This window comes from Arachis stenosperma, chromosome 8 (genome assembly GCF_014773155.1).
Source record: "Arachis stenosperma cultivar V10309 chromosome 8, arast.V10309.gnm1.PFL2, whole genome shotgun sequence".
Lineage (NCBI taxonomy): Eukaryota > Viridiplantae > Streptophyta > Magnoliopsida > Fabales > Fabaceae > Arachis > Arachis stenosperma.
In genome coordinates, this window is record NC_080384.1 from 49,652,329 (window position 1) to 49,677,891 (window position 25,563).

The 25,563-nt window shown below is 33.6% G+C and overlaps 1 protein-coding gene across 1 annotated transcript; it reads right to left on the reverse strand.

The window, feature by feature from the left end:
• Positions 1-5,358: 5,358 nt before the first annotated feature.
• LOC130945723 (DNA topoisomerase 3-alpha) lies at positions 5,359-23,713 on the reverse strand. The gene is made up of 25 exons (XM_057874429.1): positions 23,268-23,713; positions 22,284-22,462; positions 22,121-22,193; positions 21,814-21,936; positions 21,575-21,696; positions 21,418-21,490; positions 21,206-21,322; positions 20,674-20,757; positions 19,555-19,734; positions 19,327-19,455; positions 17,214-17,288; positions 16,353-16,442; positions 16,113-16,217; positions 15,273-15,307; positions 14,380-14,509; positions 13,175-13,227; positions 12,993-13,092; positions 12,465-12,503; positions 10,917-10,995; positions 10,312-10,383; positions 8,402-8,470; positions 7,904-8,056; positions 7,408-7,528; positions 6,740-7,029; positions 5,359-5,604 (listed from the first exon to the last, which is right to left on the reverse strand). The coding sequence occupies exons 1-24, from the start codon at positions 23,556-23,558 to the stop codon at positions 6,786-6,788; spliced, it is 2,736 nt and encodes a 911-aa protein (XP_057730412.1). The 5' UTR covers positions 23,559-23,713; the 3' UTR covers positions 5,359-5,604; positions 6,740-6,785.
• Positions 23,714-25,563: the final 1,850 nt, after the last annotated feature.

Genomic DNA, 25,563 nt, shown 5'->3' on the forward strand with positions numbered 1-25,563 from the left:
AAATGTAATGTCACTTTACTAGATTAGGTAGCTCTTGGCCCATTGCATCGAAGATCCTTTTTCAAGTTCTCCTTAATAATTTGATAATATATCCATGTCAATGTCATCCTAAATTCAGCGTGCTGAGTACAAACTTGTAAATATTACCATGACATTTATTTAATATACAATTAACGCAACCTCACTAAAAAAAGACACACAAATAGGTTAAAATTGTATAACTAACATCAAAGTATTATTACGTGCATATCAAGAAAATGTGGCATGGAAAAAACCATGTTTGTTAAGAAATGGAAATAGAGAATATATACTATTCCAAGTGAAGAGTGGTCTCTAGATAGAAAGTGATCATGAACACTAACTTGCCACCATTTGTTTTTGTTAATTGGAGAAGGGACCCATGTAAAACTAGCCGTTCTAAAAGCGAATCAAAGGCAAATATTTGTGTGGGGGAGAACAGGGATTGCTTATGCAATTAGTTATACCCTTGAAGAAAAAATAAATTAAAAGTTTGATTATTTTTTTCAAAACAATCAATTATCTTTAAATTGAGTATTCATTTGTAATCATGTTCATTCAGCCGGTGTTGGGATAACTCATCACAACATATTTATTTGGGTAAAGTATTAAATTAGTCCTTATGTTTGGGTATAATCCTGTTTTGGTCCTTAAGGTTTAAAGTGTCTTATTTAAATTTAAAAAGTTTCATTTAGCTTCAATTTAGTTCCACCATGAGGTCAAAGATAAATAATTAATAAAATGTCCTACATGACAGCAGTATAAGAACAAGGTCGATAATTTGGAGAATAAGTACAAACTCCAAAGGCACAAAATCAACAGTGGATGCATCAATACATGTATTTAATATTTTTTTTAGTTTTATAGAAAATATTTCATTTTAATTATAAGAAAAATGATAAATAAATGTATTGATGCATGCACGGTTGATTTTGTACCTCTGGAGTTTGTACTTATTCTCTATATTATCGACCTTATTCTTATACTACTGTCATGTAGGACATTTCATTAATTATTTATTTTTGACCTCCGGTGGGACTAAATTGAAGCTAAATAAAACTTTTTTAGATTTAAATAAGACACTTTAAACCTTAAAAACCAAAACAGAATTACGCCCAAATGTAGGGACCAATTTAATACTTTACCCTATTTATTTTTTATGATCTAGTTTTAGAAATGTGCAATGGCTGTTAAATGATGGAATATATAAAAGTTAAAGATGGTTTGACAAATAAAATACAATAACTTTTGATGATCTCTTAGGTAGCGTTTGTTTTCGAGGGCAGGACACGGAGACATGGACAACACTTGTTTAAAAAGTGTTTGGAAGTAGAGACATGGACAGTAGACATATTGTCTCCGAGACAATTTTTGATACTTTTGTGTCCACTCTTTCACAAAGGACAATGATGGATACGGAATTTGGAAGAGTGGACACGGACAATTTTATAAATTTTGTTTTCCTTTTTTCCACTATTATCCCTTCTTATTTTTCCTATTGCGTTGTTCAGAGATACTTTTTTCTTCATGTTTTTTCTCTATTTCTTTTTTTCCAGGTACTCTCTCCTTTCTGTAGAATTTTTTATTGGAGGTAGATAATTCTTTTCTTTTTATCGTTTTACTTCAATACCATTTTAACCTTATATCATATTATTTCATTTGTAATAAAAATAATAACAAAAATAATTAATCTTGAAATTTTTAAAAGATAAATATTATCAAAAGTAAAATTGATCTTTTAAAATGCTAAAAAAAATTATAAATTGTAATTGATTTTATATAATTTAAAGAAAAAATCAGTTTTTTATAAAGAAAAATAAGTTTTTAGATAAAAAAATTAGTTTTTTTTTAAATAAAAATAGATTTTTATATGCAAAAATTAATTATTTTTTCATGTAAAAATGAATTTTTTTTTAAATTAATTTTTTATTTAAAATTAATTTGGCTTATTAACTTAAACAAAATTTTTTATTAATCAAACTCAAATTTATTTTTTTATTAATCTTAACCATATGTATTCCTACATATTAATAATAAATTTTAAAATAAAATAATTATATTTATAAATTTTATTTTAATATAAATACTAATATATTTTTTTATTAAATTTTTTTGCTTCTTCAAATATTTTTTCAAGTTCTGTCTGTACTCCTACGTACTCTCATTTTTTATTAAATTAATTTGTATTGATGTAGAAAATTTGGAATCACAGGACTATTTTAGTCATTTCATATAATATTTTAGTCTTGTCCATGTGTATCCAAACATAATACTAGACATTACATTAGTGTCTTGTTCATCGTATCCAAACACAATATACAAAAAATAATTTTTAGTGTCTCCATCCTATTGTCTCTGTCTCAGTGTCATGTTCTGTCCTATCTCTAAAAACAAACGCAGCCTTAGTGTACACTCATTATGGAATACAAAACAATATAAATTAAATAAAATAAACGAATAAATCTGTCATATATATAATGTGACTTACGTGATATATATTCCATGTAAATGTCATGATGATAACAATGTTGGGGACAATAACTATGTTGGCGTAAAAGATTAAAATACTAACAGATTAGTTCTAAAAAATATTTAGTATATAGTAATGTACTTGGAACTAATTTGTTAAATACATCTTTGGGGATACATTTTAATAATTGGGATATTTTCATTTTGAGAGAATATTCTTTAAGGATTAATTATGAACATATTGATTTTTTGGAATCAAATTGGTGTTACAAATACTAATGGGAGATATATGAATAAAATCATCAATAAAATAATTTTTAATGATCACCACAAAAAATCAATTCAAACAAAACAGATTTATCAGATGCCATTCCATGTTTCTATCCAAAGTTTTCAACCCAACAATGGGATTAAGATGAGGTTACTTTCCCCCCTCATGCCAACTAATAAGACGAGATTGCTTTGATTCTCGTTTACTAACTCTATATGGAACACCTCAACTATGCTCTTTATTTTATAGTAAAATTAAAATAAAGTAAAATATTTATTTGTTTAATTCGGTGTTGGAAGTGGGCACATGTAGCGGGATATTATTCGTTCTCTGTTAATGTAGGTAAATCATGTACATAAGTGCCTAACATGGGGGTGGTGGTGGAAGTTTTCATTGCATGGCTTCTCCATGTGTTGAAAATTCCATGCCCCACTATTAAAGTCAAGCTTAAAATAATTAAAAGCAAGAGAACCTTTTGTTGTAGAGGATACAGACGGCAAAGGAAAATCTAAAAATATTCTTGCAATAAGAACACACGGAAATACTTTATGCCCTTTCTGGTAGAAAAGTATTCAATTCATACCCACTACCCTTTTGCAATATGGTTGAAATTTAATTCTTTGAAGCCAATGGGCCATTACTTTTGTCGCTTTTTCAGGCTATATAATATTAATAATATGGCAATTTACTTCTATCCCTTCTGCGAAGAATCAATGATTTCTTTAGACAACCGTTTAGGATGCTGAGAAATTGTGTAAGCATTGGAATTGATTGATTATGTTAATCTAAAAAAACATGGATCATCCAGTCACACATGCAGCAAGTAGCTGTCCAAAACCAATGTTTGTATCCTATTATTATTTAAATTAAAATAGATTAAAATCAATTAAAAAAAAAAGAATAAGGCACGTCTTAAAAAGTGAAATAAATTATCCTACAAGACAGATAACAAAGTTATATTGTGGTTTGTGACGCTCGAAAAGTTGAATTGTCAATTCATCCATGTCAAGTTGTCACTACTTAAGAAACAGCCAGCATCTTTGTATTTATTTATCGAAAGATGATTGCGCACGATTAACGGTGACCCATGTAAATGGCTTTAGAAAGATTATACCCCAAGCCCAAACTGCTAAACCATATGTTTGGAAGCCTAAGAATAAAATAAAAATAAAAATAAAAATAAAAGAGAGAGAGAGAAGGGAGCGAAGATTATAGGCTAATTTTGTTTAGAGTAATGTTAGGGCCAGCAATATTTGTGATTGGTAGCCATCAACTAGCCATCAATGATAATTTGATAGTGTGAGATTGGTGTGAGATTTCATCCAATGGCTCACATTTCTCTGCTAGTTACATGCTGGCCAAAATGCAATAAAATTGTTGGCCCCTTAAACTTTTCCTTTTGTTTATATTGATTAAATGTGCATTAATACGTTAATCAAAGTTTGAATGTTTTTCTTTGATATGACATTCTTTTTAAATTGATAGTAATTAAATCCGACCGTTCAATTTATTTAAAGATGAAAAACAAACTATAAATTAGTTTGATTTGTATTTTTATAAATTTTTTTATTTTTAGAAACAAAAATAGAAGAGTACAATTTTAATGTTTTTTTATTTTTAAAAACACAAATTGAACTGATTTAAATATTAAAACTTTTTTAATTTTCAAAATCATTCGTTTGCTTTTTTTTATTGAAGAAATAAATTCTTAGATAAATATAAAAAGATTATACCATTTAAACTATAATTCATTGACAAAATCACTCGTTTGTTAAAAAAGTTAAAAATTACAAAGAAATCGGAGGCATCCATTTATTAAATCCACAACAGTATATATCACATCTCTTTCCACACCATTTTATGATACAGAACCTTGTAACATAGGGAAAATAATAAGCAAAGATTATACCCCAAACATTTTTAAAGATACAACTCAGTACTCAACCTTTTTCTTATTTGCTATACAGTATACACTAGTTTTGTTAAAAACTGACGAAAAAGCATATTTTCACACTCAGCTATGCAGATCAATTTACACCTAATTAAAATTCAGGGTTAAAAAATAATGATTCAGAATCCTAATTCATCTTCTTAATTATACTCATACTTAAAAAAGTAAAAAAAAATTCAAATATATATTATCTTTTAAAAACATCAAAAAGATAAAAAAAAAATTTCAAAATTTTTTTATTTAAAATTAAGAAGATGGGTTAAGACTCCCAATCATTTTTCTAGAAAAGTACATAACTTAAAGCATACCAGCCTATGGTATCTATATAAACATGGAAACAATACATGCGTAACCATTTTCAATTTGAGCTAATCTGGCACATTCTTTTTTTCCTTCTAATTTTTATTGTGTAAAAAAGACTAATTATTTATTTCCTTCTAATTTTTATTGTGTAAAAAAAACTAATTATTTATTTCCAATTTTGAGGGCGATTATGCCTATCATGATAAAATTATAAAATATATGCAATCAAAGATGACACAAAAAATGCAATCAAAGATTCGTTAGAACTTCAAAGTTAAAGAGAGTCAAATTCGTCAAAATAACTAGCTTATTCAGAACAAAAAGTGAAAAGGCTTAAAATATTCGATTATGTACAGAATAATTCAACGGATCAGAACCTGCTGAAGTATAATAGAATTAGTTTAATTAGACTCAATTTCCAAAGAATATATCAATATCCAATTCACCAAAGAGAGAATTTCTCGACATCTTGATATACTGACGGAGAAAATTAAGACATAATGTAGGGTTATCCGTACTGAGTATTATGAATGATCACCCCCGCGTTATGTTCAGTCAAACAATTGTTTCAATATCAGCCTCGCACATGATCCTGCAGGTTTACAAAATGGCTTGTTTCGTTACAACCAAAACCCGCCATGTGCTAAGACTTAACATACGGTGATTGTGTTTTATGAAGTTGAAAATGATTGTCTATTTGAGTCAAACCATTAAAGACACACAGAACATGTTGATGCAAATGGAACAATGATATAATCTATTATAATACTACTGTATAGCTTTATAATTAATGTCACTGTTGTGAATGTGAAATCTCACCCCCTATACAAAAAAATGAGCAGTGAGAGCAGCATACATTGAGCCTCGACAAAAGCTTAAAGTAGCCTACCCACGAAAAATCAGTAACAGATTAAGCCAATGCATGCATCTACGGGATTTGTGCAATTATGTTGTGCAAAATAAATAAATAAAAGAGTAAAAATATCAATGCATTATTACAAAAGCTACAAGTGTACAAATCAAACCATTTTTTTGCCCTAGGATAGCGACATCTACTTCATATTTTAATTTTATTGCTTAAATAATTTGATAATGATAACATAATGTGGGGAAGGTCAAGGTTAAGGGCAAAAGTAGGAAATTAATGTTCAAATAATAGACATCCATCTTATGCAATACCCAAATAAAATCCAATTGAAACTAATTCTTTAACGATTTATTTGTTTTGCATAAGCAGATACTCAGGCATAAGCTCCTTTATGACCAAAATATTAATAGTATAACTGAGTTGTGGGACATCGGTTTTATTAGCAAAAAAATTGCAACATTAATTTAGGGGCAATTAATTTAGTCTTAAAAGTAATTGTTGGTACACCAATTGGATGCTCGATAGATTTGTAACATCATTGTAATTTTCAGAAGGTTAAAACTCATTTCAAGTTAATTCTAACGTCTTTTAATCTTTTCTGCTAGAAATGTTTTTTAATTTCCAGAGAACCAAGCTGATTTCAAGGATCATATTGATGTCCCACTCCCACAAACTCTTCGGATGACCAATATAGAAGTCTTGCCAAATAAATAGTGGGAAAAAAATGACAGTTAATAACGGCATTTTTGGACCTGTATAAGTAATGATTATTGGTAATACATACTTAAATATATGACATAACTACCTTACTATTGCTTAACCAAACTCATGCAAAACAGAAAGGTTATGGATACCAAACCTAGTTTTCCTTCCATATTGCTGATTTGTATCGTTGAGCACACGCGTTAGCCACCACGGTTAGGGCACACATTAGCAAAGTGAGATGGATCACCACACACAAAGCATCTTCTGCCACTAACAGGGTCACCAGTGGCTGACACAAAAGTCGTGTTAGCAGCATGAGATCCATTGTGTCTACCTCTACCGCGAGATCCACGGCCACCATTTCTCCCACGGTTGGCTTGTGGAATACTACTCGATCGTGTAAAATTTCTTCCTCCAGTGCCAGTGTTGAGGCTATCCTCCCACCTGCAATCAAGATTATAAAACTTGCATAAACAAATAGGTTAATGCAAAACAAGCAAATAATCTATAAACTTGTTCTGATATCCATCTATAATTGATAGAAACAATGCCTGGTCAAAAACTAGATTCTCCGATTACATAGTGTTTATAATTAATTCAATTGTATTAATGTTGAATAATGCTATTTGTGGATGAAAAGCAAACAAGTGGAAAGAGATGGCCAGGTTAAACATGTAGTAAAAGAATTTTCAGGTGTGACATGTGATGGTAAGATATGATAACTATATTATCAGATATATTTTTCTACATATTAAAATTTAATCACAAGAATGCCTAAACCAAGAAAAAAAGGGTAATATGAAAGATCACTAGTTTACATACGCAAAAAAGTTACACTCCTGTGATTGACATTTGTAGAACTTTCTTCCCCTGTTATTTTCTGTATTTGCAGTTCTCAAAACACATGGCATCCCACAGGAACTGCATGAAACAGTGGCTTCCCCTGCATTATGTGAATCTTATAAAAATTCATTGCACTACATTTCAATTTTCACAGCAGCATGACAACAACAACAAATGATGATTACGGTGTTTATCAGTCAACTTGAAAACTATGATCCTAAGACACCCTAAAGGTCATTGTATGATTGGGCTTTTCAAGTTGGATCACATGTTAAGTACTAGAGATTTAATTCAAACCAGATTATAACGAATTCCTCACTATTGACATTTGTGTCACAAACTACACAATCACCATCTTCATGATTGTCATCCCAACTTGTTCTATCACCGGGAGTACTAAAGTATCTAAGAAATACATGTGTGTCTCTAGAAACTCTCAAATGATGTGGAATTTTTGAAATTCCAGAAAGGTTACCATTTTGTTGGTTTGTTCCACGATGCCGGGCATTCCTTTGTGAAGGACAATCATTAGAAGAATGTCCTGTTTCTTGGCAGTTCATACAAACAACCTGTCTTGTGTTACTTTGGCGGGCATTGTTGGTTTGTGCAGCTGGTCCACGAGCTCTTCCTACAAAACAAGTGAATGTACAATCAGAGGATTCAAGGTTTATTCATGAAGTGGTATTATATTCTCATTATTCTGAAACCGACTTGCGAGGGAAAAATGCCTAATACTATGTTGAAGAAACACGAAAGAAGGAAGGGGGAGGGATTAAAACATAAGAACCTATGTAAAAGGGAGTACAAATATCCATCAAATAAATTTAAAAAAATATGGCTTGAATATACACATAGGTTCTCCTACAAGAGATTATTGCACTAAATACTGTCATGTACTGTTCAATTTAACTGACTACTATCCATCTCTATTTGTAAAAGTATTTCTAGTGACAACATAGATGTGCATACAAACCTGTGCGAGAGCCAGTGCCACATATTTCTGTCAACTCCGCAAGAATCTGATCACAGCCACCTATGCAACCTATCATATATCATATTGCAAATGCATTTATTAAACGTTATTCTTCAACTAAATGAAGTTTGAGTAGTAATAAACTAATAATATGTTCATACCATAAGAGTAGTGAGCTAATATGCTAAAGATTAAAAGAACCCTCCCCCCCCCCCCCTCTTTTTTTTTCCTTTTCTTTTCCTCTTCCTTTCATCTCTTTAGGCAGATAATAAGGTGTTTAACAAAACAATCATGCTAGGTAAATCAAGAAGCATACCAGCAAGCACAACCACTATTACCTCGACTCATTTTCACTCTCTCCCTTACATTAAAAAAGAACAATTGAAACCCTCACCCTTCCCTTCCCTCTTTCACGACTTCTCCCCCAACGGCAACACTTCTGTGCTGTCCTCTACGACTCGTCTGCCACATCGTGCCGGAAAAACGTCACTGTAGTCGCTTTCTTCAAAGCGTCGCCGTTAGCAATGGTCGACAACGCCATCTTTTTCTTATGTTTCTGGATGATCTTTTTGTTAATTTTTTTCCCCTTAAGTTGGATTTCTTTTTGGTTAGGTTTTGAATATTTTTTTTATCAGGTTTTAGATGTTTCATTTCGTTAGGTTTTAAATATTTCTTTTTGTTAGATTTTGGATGTTCTTTTTCAATGATTTTGACTGTTTTTTTGTTGTTAGATTTTGGATATTTATTCCATACCTCCTCCAGCCGCAGCTTCTCGCAGATCCAGATGTTCTTTTTCAATGATTTTGGATTTTTTGTTGGGTTTTGTATGTTCTTTTTAAATAGTTTTGGATGTTTCTTTTAATTAGGTTTTGGAAATTTCTTTTTGTTATATATATATATATATATATATATATATATATATATATATATATATATATATTTGGTTATATAGTTGGCTGGAGAGGATGTTGATTACCTAGACTTTTTCAATCATGCTAAGTAACCAACTAGGGTACCAGCTAACTACAGCTAACTATTACCTCAAAACTCACTTTCACTCTCTCTCACAGTAAAAAAGAACTGAAACCCTCACCCTTCCCTTTCCTCTCACAGCTTCTTCTCCGCATGGCTACCTCTGTCACCGCACTACAATCGGTCCTCCGCCGTCGCTATTCGCTGTCTTGTTGGAAGTCTACGTCATTTGCCACATCGCACCAGAAGAATGTCATTGCAATGGCCTCCATCAAAGCGTTGTTGTTAGCAATATTGTTATGTTTTGAATTTTTTTTATTAAGTTTTAGATTTTTTTTTCCCTTAAGTTTTGGATGTTCTTTTTTGTAATGATTTTGGATGTTTCTTTTTTATTTTAGATGGTTTTTTTCAATGATTTTGAATGATTCTTTTTGTTAAGTTTGGATGTTTCTTCCATTCCTCGTCCAACATCACCGTCCCTCGCCTAGCGTCGCCATTCATTGACAGAACAATGCCACTACCACAGCGCAAAAAACACCCCTTGCCGTCGAATACGCCGTTCTTTCCTCCAGCTGTAGCTTCTCGCAGATCCGAATGTTCTTTTTAAATGATTTTGAATGTTTGTTTTTGTTAGGTTTTGGATGATTTTTTTTTCAATGATTTTGGATGTTTTGCAATAATTTTAAATGTTTCTTTTTGTTACAAAGTTGACTGGTTTATCAAAAAGTTAGCTGGAAGAGTTGTTGGTTACCTAGACTTTCTCTAAACAAAAGTAATTGACCCCACAGATACAGCATAACTGCAAGAAATGTTGTTACCAAATGTAACTTTTTCTTTTTTCAAAAACAGCAAAGATACATGGCTAGCTACCCAAAATGATTAGAGAAAGGCATGTTGGAACGGAAACACATATCATCATGGAAAGAAGAAGCACCTACCCAAATGGTCCGCACTGTAGTTTGGTGGTATTTCCAGCCGCCGAAACTTGAATTTAATCAGGTAAACTGGACCTATAATGTTTTATACAACAAATGAAATAAAATGAAACTAGCTAAAACCAAGATCTCTAAAACAGAAAACCAAAAGAATATCTAACCAGATTCCGTTCACAAATATACAAGTGTTGCACCCCAATAAAACACAATCAAGAATAGAAGCCTGGAAACAACTAAAGAATAAAGAGGATAAGATTGTTCCTAATATTTGAGAATCCAAATAGGGTACAGAATCTTAAAAGTAGATAGAGACTAGAAAAAAATAAAACTAAAAGCAAAATCATTAAGATTTAGATATTCACTATCTATGTAATAATACTATGTTGTTATTACTGTTATTGGATTTGCCGTGATTTATCATTATGCATAAAAGATTTAAAAGAATACTAATTGTCTGTAAGACCATGGTGCACAGATTGGCAAGTGCCCATGAAAAAGGGAGAGGTAAAAATAAAAGAATCACACATTAGCATGAAGTCCAATGACGCATTTTTTGTTTCTCTGAAAGAAGGTACTGAAATCATAATACTAATTGTTGAGTAACAAACCAGGGGTGCAGGTGTTGCAAGCATTGGCAGTAACATCTGCTTCTAATACTGGTCCAGGAAGCCAGACAGCATTTCTGCACTGTTCACCACAGTTTATTTTAATGCCTGCCAGTCATGATCTAGAGAGATAGAGGGGACAGCAAACTAAAAACACAGAACTAAGCTAAACTCCCACATAAGAGACAAAACTTAGTTACATAACAGAATAATTACTTGACTGCCTATAAAAATAAAATATATTAACAACAGTTGAGGCATCAAAGAGAACTATGATTTAAAGGCCTCAAACAAAAGAAACATTAAACTAAGTGAAGTTCTGATAGGTTATTGCACCTTGGCATTTAATTAGTTATGAAAATCGTTAAATGAGGGGGAAATGGTAGGGAGAATAAAAGATTTTGTAACTTGTTGGGGAAGAGTTACAATCATCCTTCACTTGTTCACAAGTCTCAAAAAAATACAAAGGAGGGTTCAGACGACTTACTATATACTTTTATAATGTTATCTTTTACTTAAATATTTCGTATAAAAAAGAAAATGGTAATACAATAATTTATTAGGAATAAAAATCTAATTTAAATTTAAACCTCATAAAACCCCATAATCATGAAGAACTGGAAAATGGAGTTTGGAGGGATAATAAAAACCTCCAAATTCCTCTCCTTCCAAATAATAAAACTTGTGAACAAGGTTTAACCCTTTAAAGCCTTTCCCTCCCATTGAAAACCAAACTCGTGACACACCCTAAGTGATTAGCTTCCCTCTTGGCAACATAATCTACAGTTTATAAGAATTCAGAAATCATGGCAAACCAAATACGAGCACAGGAACACATTAGCAGATTTGGAAAGAGAAAGGAGAGCAGCACTTCATCACAGTATGCTGTTTTAAGAGTTAATTGGTGCGTATGATTTGATAGCATGCTCATATTTTCAGGGATGTGCAGTTATCCTTAGCACTGTTATGGGTTCATCTTTGGTACTGGCCTCCATTCTTTAAGGGAGACCCCTAGGAACCTGGATTACCCTGACACCCTTATTCCCCCCAACCCCTTTTTGTTTTTTTTTTTCCTCTCAGTTTAGTCTTTTCCAATGTTATTGTCACTGCTAAGGATGAATAGTTATCTTATTCATTTTTTCTCTCGGCCTATGTTTACATAGGCCGATCCCAAGGTCCAAAAAAAAAAATGAGGGTTGTGTTAGGTTTGCGACAATCCATGTAAAACCTTGTCGCATTCCTATGTATGGCCACAATGCAATGCCGTCTTTGGATCCATGTAGGGTTGTATTAAGCCTGTGCAGCCAGCATAAAACTTTGTCGCATCCCAATGCATAGACACAACATAATGACGCCTTTAGATCCATGTAGCCAAATCTACTTAGTTGGAAAATGCTTTGTTCAGATTCAGGATTCTTATTTTATCAGGGATGCAGAGAAACCATGATATATCGAGTTACTGGCAATGCCAACAGTAGATAAGCTGCAAAATTTTTATAACAATCTTATAACAAACTTATAACAAGGAAATGAAAAATCAAGAGATCTAACCTGAGGGTAACCCAGACATCCAACCATAAAATTGCCATCCTGGTAAATTAAAATAGAAAAACTTGATCAGTAAATCAGTCCAATATTCATCACGAAAATCTAAACTACACAACAGAATGACTATGTTATGATTCTGAGTTCATGATTAAGAATGCCCTCATATACCTCAAACAGAAAATCAGCAACAGCAAGTATAAATGAGCAAAATATATACCCGCAATTTAACAAGATTAAACCTATCTATCAAATTTATATGAACCACCCAGAAAATCCTGACTTCGTCTTTTCTTTTGCTGTTTCATTCTCCAAAAGTCAACCATAAGTCCAAACTGCATTACAACTTATCTTCCACAACTACATTGACTCTAGTACATGTCCACATTGTTCTTTAGCTATCACATGATCCAGCATGAATGCCACATAATTAAGCCGTTTATCTTTGTCCCAAATATGTAACAAAGTCAAAATAAATGAATAGAAAAGTACTACAACATCTCTAAAAGTTTGTTTGGGATATGACTATCATACTCGATTTTTCCTTAGCACCATATCTGATTCTTGGCAAAGTCCACATCGCCGAACAACTTCACCTGTTGCATGCAGCTCATCACCACCAGCCCTGTTAGTTCTGCAAGAGTAGTTGAATATATGTAAGTGTTTTGTACTTTCTATAAGGAGTCCTTGAGGGTGAAGGTGTGGAAGAAAATAACCTCTGGAAAAATATCTCCATGGCCTCTAAAAGCTTCACTTTATTCACTCTGGCCTACAAATATTTAAAAGTTATCAGCAGATGAATATCACAATTTCCAAATCACATTAACTCATTTGGAAAAATAATATTCAACCAAAACAGGTAGATTAATGGAGAACAGAGAACCTACTCATGTGAATACTAGAATAAGAAAAAATCATTTTTAGTATGCACATTCTCATCATAAAAAAATGTTGGAAACGCAAAAGATGACATAAGAAATTTTAATTTAGCTTATAATCCCTCCAGAGGCTAAGACCGAATGACCCATAGAGAAAAGTCAAACTATGCTAGGTCCCTAACCACGACAACAAAGCACATCACACAGTGCCAAATGAAATCCAAGGGAACAAGAGTTAATATTAGTTCAAACATATCAAATACACAACAAATAACAAATTTTCTATAATGCATAAACTGAACAGAAATACTTCATAGGTTCAGTGGTTGACAATATTTCAAATCTACAAAATGTGGTTTGCTCAATGGCCATCATATGTTCAATTCATTGTTCCACTTACTCATTTTGGCAGTTTTAGCTTGAAACTAAAGGCATTAAGCTGTTCTCATTATCATTTCGTTAAGATAAGGAACTACTCAACTGGCCTGCATGACATTTGTTTCTTGGGGACAAATATGAAAATTTCCAAATTACCAAACACATGACCAGAGTGGGTAACTGGGTATGGTCATCAGTTGTTTTCACTTTACAAAAAGCTTCTCACCAGCCTTTTTTATTGTCATTGAGTCTATTGTTGCTTGTAATGATTAATGAATGACACTTATATAACAAAATAACGAGAAAATACTGATTCAGTCCCCCCAACACAAATAAAAGCAGAATTGATATTCACAGAAGTGGAAAGATATCTTGATTCTTGAAGCAGAAATGAATTCATGAATACATGAGCAAACAATTAGTATTAACCTTCACATGTAATTATAAAAAGACAAGAAACCTATCTGAATGAACTACAGTTGCTTCATGATATATTGCACATAAATGTCAGCCACCTCATCATGAAAATTGATAGCACATTAAACTTATAATTTAAATTTTAAAAGATGCAATATAATGACGTTAAATTTTAAGATTGACTGCATAGGACAACAAATCTTCTGAATAAACAAACCATGTTAACAAATAACAAGTAATATGCTTACATCAAGGAAACAAGCTTTCATCTGCTGCAAGCTAGTTGCCAAAACTTCAGATTTGCTTTTAGTCCCTTCACTGACTGATTTCATATCACGTTCCATAGCTGCTCTAAGATATGGTTTCCAAAGTTTATACCTGAAAGCTTAAAGGAAGAGTAAGACAAATGCACAATAGAACCTGTGTTGGGTTGATAGTAGTTTTATTGCAAATGCTACCTCTCACCCTAGTTGATAGGTAGTATATTGACAGGAAAAATTACATGTCAACTCAGAACCAAGAAACAAGCATTATATATTTTCAGTCATTCATAGTCTTTCTATTTTTTCTTTTACCCTCTTAACTAAAATCCTCATTCTCAACATATGAAATAACAATAATCAGGCTTCAACACTATACAAAACCTTTTAGTTCAAAGACACTATAATATCTCCAATTTCTTGAAAAATATCAGATTTAAACAGACCAGGGAGGATTAAAATCAACTCATTTTAGAGGATCTTTAATGCATCTTTGCAAAGACAAATAATTTCCTCTAGATGATTAAAGTTTACGGGTACTTGTGGGGAAAAACGAAGTGGGGTCTTGGTAGTTGAAAAGTAATTAACAATCAAAGATTTGGGAACACTTAATCATTCAAATGATTGATCAAGCCATTTATGGGTTAATTATTAACCACTCTTCAAACATCAATAATCACTTAAATGGTTAATTGTTAAGAAATATCTCTACTGAGAATTCCTCTTTGAAAGTTTTTACATAAATTTCTTGCATCAAACTAACAGATCAAATCATTAAGAGTTCAGAACATATGATGAATATCGGCTGAACTGATAAAGAATACACTAAGATTATATATATAAGTCTAGCAATACGTATAAACCAAAGGGAATTTACTTACCCCATGTCATCATATCCCATAACAAGTGCTTCACCCTGCATAGATTCAAACACACGATCAATACATACATACAAGTGTTTTACTTCATTATTCTGGTTTGCATGCTTATGCCAGTGCAGGTACATGTATGAGATTCATATACACTACAACTAAGCTAACAGAAAAATATCTTTCAAGCATCAGCATAGTGAAAGTCTTCAAGGTAAACTTTTTTATCCTTTTTGTAGTATTGATCTACTTTACTTTCTATGCAAATAAATGAGCATAAGGATATAAATACCATATCTGCAAAATTAATAGTATTAGCTGTCTCTCTGTTGCACAACTATGGAATAATGGAAAACATCATTATAACAGATAGACAATCAACTTGAGTTCATGTTATGAACCAAATACTTTTGAGCAGCACTTCCTTGATATCTTAGTTTCTCTATTCTCATTCATCTAAATGCATATTTGGTTTTTGTCGAAATTAATGCAGCTCACAAGTCAGATTCTAATAGCTGCAAGTTCATAAATGTAATGATTATTTTGCATATAGTGGTCATGGTCATCTTCCTTCCCTTAGAAATGCACCTGTTCAAATGTCAACTAACCACCAGGTGGTAAAAAGCTTGACATATGCCAGTAGTGGTTACCAGCTTTAATTTATACAATGATGATCCAACATAGGGAATGGGAAATATATCTAGAACTCACTAGATGTGCTAACCTTACAAAATAACTCTCCATAACAGTAGAAAAATCTAACTCAAGAAAACCCAAGAAAAATATATTAACAAATGGAGATTAGTCATGAGAAGAAAAAATACATGTTTCCTTGGAATAAGAATGACTTACAAGATTAGTTGGTGTGAAACGAGTGTTAGCATCCTTAGTTGCATAAAATCGATCAAGCAACTTTTTTATGTGATCATGCATAGTAGCATCTGTACCAATACCCTCCTTTTGGTATAAAATAAGAAATAAAAAATAAGTATACAACTGTCAATATTTAAAGACATGTCACAGGCAAGTAGCAAATGTATGGTTAACTAAAGGGTTCAGTCTATGACATCCTGTATCATCTAAAAATTTTACCTTGTCCATACAAGTAAGAAGATCAGCTTCACTAAGAAGTGGAGGTGGCCGGGTTACTCCTGAATCAAGGGTCAATGTTGTTGGAACGAACTGTAATAGCATTCAGATTCAAGTTGTATACAATTAAAATTTAAAATACAACGATAATAACAATATTTGGAGAAGTATCTAAGATCTTGTTTATAAATTGGAACGAAAGATGCATAGGCTCTGAATCCCCACCCTCTCGCTCTCCAAATCAGGGAATTGTTTCAACTTTCACAAGTGAATCTTGTCCATGTAAAGCATTAGTGGGTATCACTCTGAGCAGGTTTTGCCTAATTATAATGATAATGTGCTTCATGATGACAGGCTTTTCTTTCATAGCTTTACTTTATTATTAATAAGAGGCAAGTATTAAATGTGGTTGAATTTTAAGAGCCAAAAACGCCTCCTTGACTCGACGATTGGGAAAAAGGCAATAATAAAGAAAAAAAATGCAACCACACTTCCAGACATTATCTCATTGCACATTAAAATCAACACAAGGAAACTATTTTACCACATGAAATATTCCCCGTTTGGATAATTTTCTCCTCATTTTCATCATGAAGGCAGACAGTTGTCAAACTTCACAAAATTCAGCCATGAATAAGACAAAAAATGCAACAGTGGTACATATACAAGAATATTACTATATTAGTAACAATATCAAATCAATGATAGTAAGAGTTATCTTCTGTGTAAGTTCCATTAGGAATCTAACAGGACAATGAACAGCTTGTGGGGGAAACGGTGACTGCCCAAATAAAAAATGAAGAGAAATGCAAAAGAAATTAAAAAATGCTGTATGTAAGGTGAAAGCTATAATTTAAAGCAAACCTGTTGACCAACAGTATATGTTGGTAGCATTGTTCCACCCCAAGATTCATAGCGATAAACATCCAAGTAGTTTCTCTGATCACGTTAAGACCGAACAATAACATATAATTAGAGTATTGCTAGCTTTTGCCAAATGTTAATTAGAAGATGATTGGTAGACAATCAACAAGCAAGAAAATTCATACACGTTACAACAAGTACTATGTGTGTTGATTCCTTAAGTACTTCAGTGCTTAAGTCAATAAGTCATAATTATATAGGTTCAAAGTGGCAAAAAAGGAAGACAAAAAATGGTAGTCTGATCTTATCTACCACTACCAAAATAATAATAATAATAATAATAATAATAATAATAATAATAATAATAAATTGCAAAGAGTATTGAACAATAAAGACTGCATTGAGTCAGCAGTTCCCGTAATTGTTTGTAAAGAAACTTTTACTAATTGATACAGTGTTAAACTGAAAATGAAGAGCAAAACCCAGTTCCACGGTGTTTTTTTTTTTTTTGGGTTTCCCACGCATCTCCTGACTCAGCAAATCAAGGATTAATCCGTCGCAGATCAGAACTCCATTTAAGGGTTTGCTACTAGCCAATGGGTTGCTGTACACTTGCTTAAGCGGACTAGTGAGCTAACTACTAGACCATCCCAAGTTGGTTACCCAGTTCCACAGAGTTGAGACAAAAGGATTAAGATCAAGGTGGAGTTAGCTGGTTCTAGCTTTACGATTTTATCAACTTTGCACTAACAATCTGCACCATTATTTTTGCTGATTGGACTGCAATACAGTCGCTTCTATTCTTCGAAGGGGGGAAGGATATTTATGCTATTTTATTTCAAATTACACTGACCTTTTGTACAAAAATTTAAAGCTTGTGAGGAAATGGAATCGTGATAGGTAGACAAATTTAAATATCGAGGAAATCATTAATCGTAAACTAATAATAATTGCAATCACATGAGACTTCTATTTTTTGGGGCGAGTGGAAAGTGGGATTAGCCACATGGATCAAGCAACAACATTATGTCCTAGCTCCTATCATAGATCATGTTTGTGCTCAGCCAATTTATACTTAAATCTCTAGATAATTTCTTGCAAAGTTTTTCAGGGGGATATCTAGCCCTAGCCACTGGGCTATCTCCCATCTAATCCACCCTCTTGACTTGATACTCTTCTGACCTTCTCCCATCTGTTCTCCACGGTAGGGTTTGGTTCCAGAGACAAGACACAAATAGAGATAGGCAGACAGAAACGATACAAAAATTTCTTCCTCACTATTCTGTCCTCACTTCAAAGAAGTACATGAAAATACACATTTTTTGTCCTGCAACACATAATCTTGCCCTTGTCTTTGATTCTAAACCGTCTTTGTATCTCTATCCCTATATTTCTGTCTTGTTTGCCTAACCAAACGCTGCCTAAGAACACTAGAAGAAATTGGCAAGGATATGATTGTAAGAATTTGGGGGTACAACACTACAAATACAAGAGGCCCCCACATATTAGCATATCTATCAGGGATAAAGTCTGTGTATGGCTTAAGGTTTATAAGAGAAAAAGCTAGAGGGGCAGTATGGGGAATAAAAGCACCAATGTGGTGAATCCTAACTAAGTGATGAACGGACAATTATGAAAGGTTGCTAAGGCAAAGAGTGTGTATGTGGGTTTGTTAGAGAAGGGGGATTTATTGTATGGGAGGTTGGCTGCAAGGAGATTAGGGTATCATTCGGGATTTGTCTTGGCAAAGTGGGACTGCTATGGCCCCTGCTTTTTCTGCATTTCATACACAGTTTCCACTTCATGACTTGACAGATTCACTAATACAGCTACAGGATAACAGGACTGAATAATACCATAATATCCCAATTTCTGGTTTTTCTATCTATTTCTATGAAAATCAATCTTGGTTTTAACTTGTGACCCATTAATCTCTATAGTTCCATTTCCTTCTCTGAACATCTTACTGAAAACAATGTTGGTTAACATAACAGGTCAATGTGTCTTAAATAACAATCATGAATATTAAATCAGTGAATCAACCAAATCAGACCAAATAATATACACACACACACACACACACACACACACACATAGAAAGAGGGGACCTCACCTCTAGAACCACCCTTCCAGATGCATGAAAAAGTTCACCAGCAATATCAATTTCAACTGTGGTTTCAGCCCCTACAGCAGGCTTTGAGACACAAGCCAAGAAGTGGCGAACAACCAGCTCATACAATTTCTGCAGTGATTTGTGAAGAAGAATATCAGTATGAAGATTAAATCAAAATCTTGAGATTTTAGTTAAAAAGAGCAGTCAGAAATCATGTCTGAGTCTGACATGGTGGTCTTGGCTCCAATTGGATTCTCCACTAGAAAACTTTGTAGGGTGAATGGGAGGATGGGCCTTGTCATCATGTCCACCACCACGAGGATTTCTCCAAAGTCCTGTCGCAGGGTCCAACAACCGTTGTGCATATGTTCCCCATTCAGGATGCGCTTGTTGTTCTTGCACAATTGTCTAGAATTAAAAAGAAAAAAAAGGAAAAGAAAAGAATAATAAGCCAGTCACTTTTTTTGAACTTTAAACTGGTATCAGTAACAGGAAGAATTCTAGGAACTACGTGTATTGAATGGAAATCCTTGACCTTGACAATGTGTGAAAATCCGTAGAAAGTAGTCAGTACAATTGAAGGCCTCGATCTCTCACAAATCTATTTCAAATGACAAGACAAACAGACTGACCCTAGCTTCTCTAGGTTATTCTCCCTTTTAACTAATTGTCCAACTAATTTGTCTTACCTAAACTCCTATTCAGCAACTCCCTTAACTGAATTTAGTTGTGTCTCCCTGGGCAGGGCTGTGGGCATTCTTCCTTTTCCTAATATAAACCAACCCAAACCACTTCCTATCACGCCTTTCTTTTTGTGGGTTGTAAGGCCACTAGGGGAGAGGGGGATGAAGGATGTGAAATATTTTTGGATCAGTACAAGTTGAGTATTACAGATGCATGAAAACTTAATAAGAGTAACAATGAAGCACAATGTCATCCAAAGTCAGATCTTCTAAACTAAAACAAGTATAATAAAATATACTGGAAAAGAAAAGTAGCTCCCATTTATAAAACAATGCATATGCTTTAAAATGTGCAGACATGTAAGCACATTATGCTGAAACTGTTATGAGTTCTCTGACTGTAACAATCAAGGTCGTAAACACTGTTAGCTTTATTTTTCCTACATCATAACATTAACATTGCCAGATAAAAGACACTTACTTTGACTTCTCTCGTTTTTTTGAATTAATAACACACCGAAATGTGCACACAATTATACAAGATAATGCAGAATAGCATGTTCTCCCTATGGTCAGAAAAATAGGGATGGATTCCCCTTCCCAAACTGTGGAACGGCTACAGCTGTAATAACTTTTATGCTTACACATAAAGACAAGTACCCACATGCAAATCAGTCCTTGAAGAAAAACTATCAGTTTCTGTACGAGGATAACTGATGAAACCAGCTTGGTAAAGCTCTTCTGCCACCTGTACAATAAAGTGAAAGCTTTAAATAAGGACACCAATCCCCATAAAAACTATGCAAAACAAAAAAAAGATAGAATTGGACGACAGAAAAACAAATTCACATTGTGTATAGAAAACAAGAAACGTATATATATATATATCTATTAACAGTGTATGAAATATGAATCATATTATTATTTCACTAAGAAAATATGTCTGCATATAGGTTCACTGACTAATACACAAGGCATGAGAAGAGTTGTCTAAATGAATTCATGCACCACAATGATCAGTTTGGTAATTGGAAATACATGAAACTGTAAATAGTAAACAAAAAAGCATTTAGGAATACCGGCGGACATCATTCCATCCTCAAGAAGTGCATTTTTTGTTTTCAAATACTCTTAAGTTAGTTCTACAGCATGTCATTACAAAACACAGGAGCAATGGTTTCCCAACAGATACTCACCTTCATCGTGTGCTCAGAACTCATTCGAAAATATCGTGAAGCACGTTTCTCAAGCTCAATGGTATTCAGAGGATGAGGAGGATACTTCAATTTCTCTTGTTGTTTAACATCTGTGACCTGAGAAGTAATGTGAACATCAGAACAAGTATAATAAATTTAAAATAAAATAAAATAAAAAAATACTCAGAATTGCCTGATCAATTAAGACTCACAGTTGCAGTTGGTTCCTCAATGCACATCTCGTATATTACTACTGCACAAGTATAATCAAACAAATGACCCCGCCTGCCAATTTCAGAGTATATCCTAAGCTTGCAGCTGTTAAAACTCAACAAGAATTGTAAATGCATCAAAGGCCGTGTATCTTACATCCAGTTGAAATTAGCAAGACCTTCATCTGATCTATGAGAACAATTGATTGTCCAAAACTCTTCTGGCTCATGTGCTTGTATCTCCCAATATCTTTCTACAACAAATCCAAGTGTAGGAAACTGTAGTACAAAATCAAGGTAAAAAGGAAAATCATCATATGACTTCTAAACCTCACAAAGCATATGTTAAATGTCAGCAATTTTGACACGTCATGTTTTCGAAAAACAAAAGCACACCTGGCAAGGGCCATAACTTAAGACAAGATTTCTGTCACCAGAAGCAGTGTCAATTATAAAAGCATCTTTCATTAACATGGTCTGAAATCTGGTGAAAGAAGCACCAATACGAAGATCAATTTCCTGCAAAAATGTAAATAACCATCAATCACTCCCTACAAAGCCATAGCATCATTATATATTTGTACTAGTTAGTAAATAAGATGAAATTACTGATATCAATTTTTTTTCAGTTGCAACAATTAAACAGACATTTTCAACCACAAAAGATCAGCTACAGGCTCTAAGTTAGAAAAATTAAACTTACTTGCCTAGCATCCACAGCATCTGCAAACCACTTATTTGGCTCAACCAGATTCTGTACTGCCTGATGAATTTCCCTGATTTTGCAGGCCAAAAGTCAACAAGACCAATAAAAATTGATCATAATAACCACAACATACAACCATCACAACATTAAACATTCAAACCTATCAATTAATGCAGAAAATCGAGCCCTCTTTATAGTAAGATTCTGGTTTGCCATGGTGCAAACATCAACCACCTCAAATGCAATGTTTTCACCCTCTCTATCACAATCAAGCCACAGAACAAGCCACTGACACCTCCTGGCTTCCTCCTCCAGCGTCCTCTTGATATCCTTCTTGTCCTAAACAGAAAAGCAGATAGCAACGAAAAAAATTTTCATTGAAAAAAAAAATCATTCCTAATATATAACAAACAAATTAGCTTATTCAAGTGAATGTTCTCATGAAAAAACACAATTCATATTGCCTCAAAATAAATAGAAATTGAAAGGCAGACCTCCAGGAAAAGCATGAAGAAAATAAGGCTGTAACTAACTAACTCCTAGTAAGTTAGATTAGTATTTGTTGCAGGTTGTAACTAACTAACTTCTAGTTTTGACAATCTATAACCAGATGTATATAAACTCAGTAACATCAACTGGATGAAACATTCTTCAAATTCATTCTGTTCATTTTCTTTCTACTATATGAACAAAGGTCACAAAATATTTGGAAAGTCCACACACAGATTCTAGGTGATCCTTACATGTTAGGTTTTCTATTGCGGCATAATTCCTCATTTCTACCGAGCATAGTTAGTTGTTACTGTACAACTCACTCTAAGCATATTCTGTAAACTCAGTCAAATCACAGAGATCAAACATTTCTGAAACTCATAGATTCCTTCTTTATTTTTTATTTTTTCATTTTTGCCTCCCTCTCTGCTCTACAGCATGAAGTATGAACTAATCTCCATGAAAATTGTAAAACAAAGAAAGAGTGAGAGGAAGATTAAATTTAAACAGTGCTTATTCACTACCTATGTTCATGTATACATGTTCCGCTAAACTCACATGAAAACATGTCTAAAATTCTTTATATTCAATTTTTATACTCTATATAGTATTATGAACTAATCTCGCAGAGAATCAGAGAGAGAGATTGGACCTCAGGAACGGATTTTCGGACAGGAGCGTGGTAGAGATCGGCGGGGTCACAGGAGTGCCACTTGCGATAGCGTTCGTCGAACTCGAGCTCCATGAGGTGGCCGGTGACGGAGGTGAAGAGCATGTGGCAGGGTTGGCCGCGAATGGAGTAAGAAAACTCGAAGATCTTGTTGTAGCGGGAGCGACCTTCCCTCATTCGAATGCCCTGATTCCGTGACAAGATGGTGGAGACGGACCGCGCCACCGACGGCTTCTCCGCCACGTTCAGCACCGTGACGGTGCGCGCGCCCATTTTTCAGCGCGTGGAGGAGCAGTGAGGGTTTTGGCGGTGAGGAAAATGAATGTGTTGAGGGTTGTGAGTTGTGACAGTGGAATGGGGTATACTGTATAGGCTATAGAGCTTTCCCGCGAGGAAATAATGTTTGAGAGCGGCGAGATGGTGAGGTGGACGATTTTCAAATTCAATTGACACTTGCGAGTTGTAACCATCAGACTATTGTATTGACGACCAGACCGGAGAATAAAACCAAATCAGTTGGACTTGAACCAAATTATGTATTTTTTACAAGAAAATAGCTAATAGTAAATATTATGTTAAGTAGATTAAGGAAAAATAGAGAAAAGTATATCTGAATTTTCACCGTGGATAAATGTACAGCTTAATTTTTAATATGTTATATATGTGTATATATTAATATTAAGTTTCGTTAGTCATTTCTATTTTTATATCACTTGAATAATTTTATCCGTCATAATAGTTGTTATATAATATTTTATTTGTCATCGTAGTTCTATGCATTTAACTTTTTGCATTCATGAATATTTTTTGTATTTTTAATTCAACCTTTTGTATTCATGAATTTAAGAATAATTTCAGTCATTTCACATAAGTTGTATAATATTTATCATCATAGAGAAAATAAGAAATCACATACATTTTATAACGGATAACAAAAAACAATCTCTTTGAATTCTATTCTATCGCAGATTTAAGCACCACTGCTTTAAATCCATATAGACACTTGATGTTATTGTAGTCAAACTTCTTCTTCCTATTCTTCGATACAAAAGACAAGCCACCACAAGCACTCGCACAAATTTGAGATATATTCTTTTTTCGTTGAGACTATAACGGTTTGATATATTAGAGTTTACAAATCCCTAATATGAACTAACGCGAAAAAGTTTTAAAAATATTTCACTTTAATCTTGTAATTTTTTACTTATTTTTATTTGTTAAATCCAAGTCACATAATGCACAGAGCCACTATGGCAAATAAAGTGCCACCTGCCATTATTAGAAAAGTTATTCAAATGACGAAAGGGTAGAAAATACACATAACTCATTAAAAGAGTGAACTACCAATTCAATCCCTGATTATTTTCCAAAATGACAACTTCCCTCAAAATAAAAGCGATTCACTTTGACCCCTGTCCCTTACTTCTATGACACAACGCGAACCTTGCGGACATTTTTCCGTCAAGTCTCAACGAAAAACGTTGACATGTCACAATGGCACTCTGACCTGGCATGTTAGTTGTATGACATGTTTGTTAAGTGCTTAGTTGGACAATGTGAAATGTGAAATGGACAGGGGCTAAACAGTCTACATCCACATCGTTAAAAATGACGTCGCTTGCAGTGGAGGAAACCTTTCAATTGCCATTGTGGTCGTTGAGGCCATTGTGTCACAATTCGAACCCTAACATGCCATGAGCAGCTGCAAGGAATGTGGGTCGACATTGATTCGCGAGTGGGAGAGAAGGTGTTAACGAAGAAGGCAGAAGTGCCTCAGTGTGTTCTGCAGGTAACGTTGGTGCGAGAAGTGTAACACCCTATCACCCTAAGTCTTACCTCTAGCCGTAAAGCGAAAGATAACGGAGTGCCGCGACACACACACACACACACACACACAGAGAGAGAGAGAGCAACAACCTATCTCTCAAAGTTCTCAAAAATAAAGCCTCTAAAGCAACAAAGTTATATATATACAAAAGATGAGAGAATAACTATAACCAAAATAAAGTATAATAAAATAGAAGATAAACCATCCTCCGCTCTGTCATCATGTCCGCAAACTCATCGAGGTGGGTTGCGACCTGCATATGAAAAACAACAACAATATATGGTACAAGAACTGGAGGTTCTTAGTATGATAACAGTGTCCAATAGATAAGATATAAACAGGGTAATCTAGCTTAAGGGATTTCTAACTAACATAACACCGATGTCCCACAGCTTTCGCCAGTCTAACCTCCTTGCGATTCCATTGCTATCGCCTACCAAGCCTCCTCAA

Excerpts from the sequence above, each read along its gene's own strand:
- LOC130945723 (XM_057874429.1), bottom strand. The coding sequence starts at position 23,558 with ATGGGCGCGCGCACCGTCACGGTGCTGAACGTGGCGGAGAAGCCGTCG. Across the intron at positions 21,323-21,417 it reads TTGAGGAACCAACTGCAACT|GTCACAGATGTTAAACAACA; the intron begins GTGAGTCTTAAT and ends ATTACTTCTCAG. Across the intron at positions 8,057-8,401 it reads TGGCACTGGCTCTCGCACAG|GAAGAGCTCGTGGACCAGCT; the intron begins GTTTGTATGCAC and ends CTTGTTTTGTAG.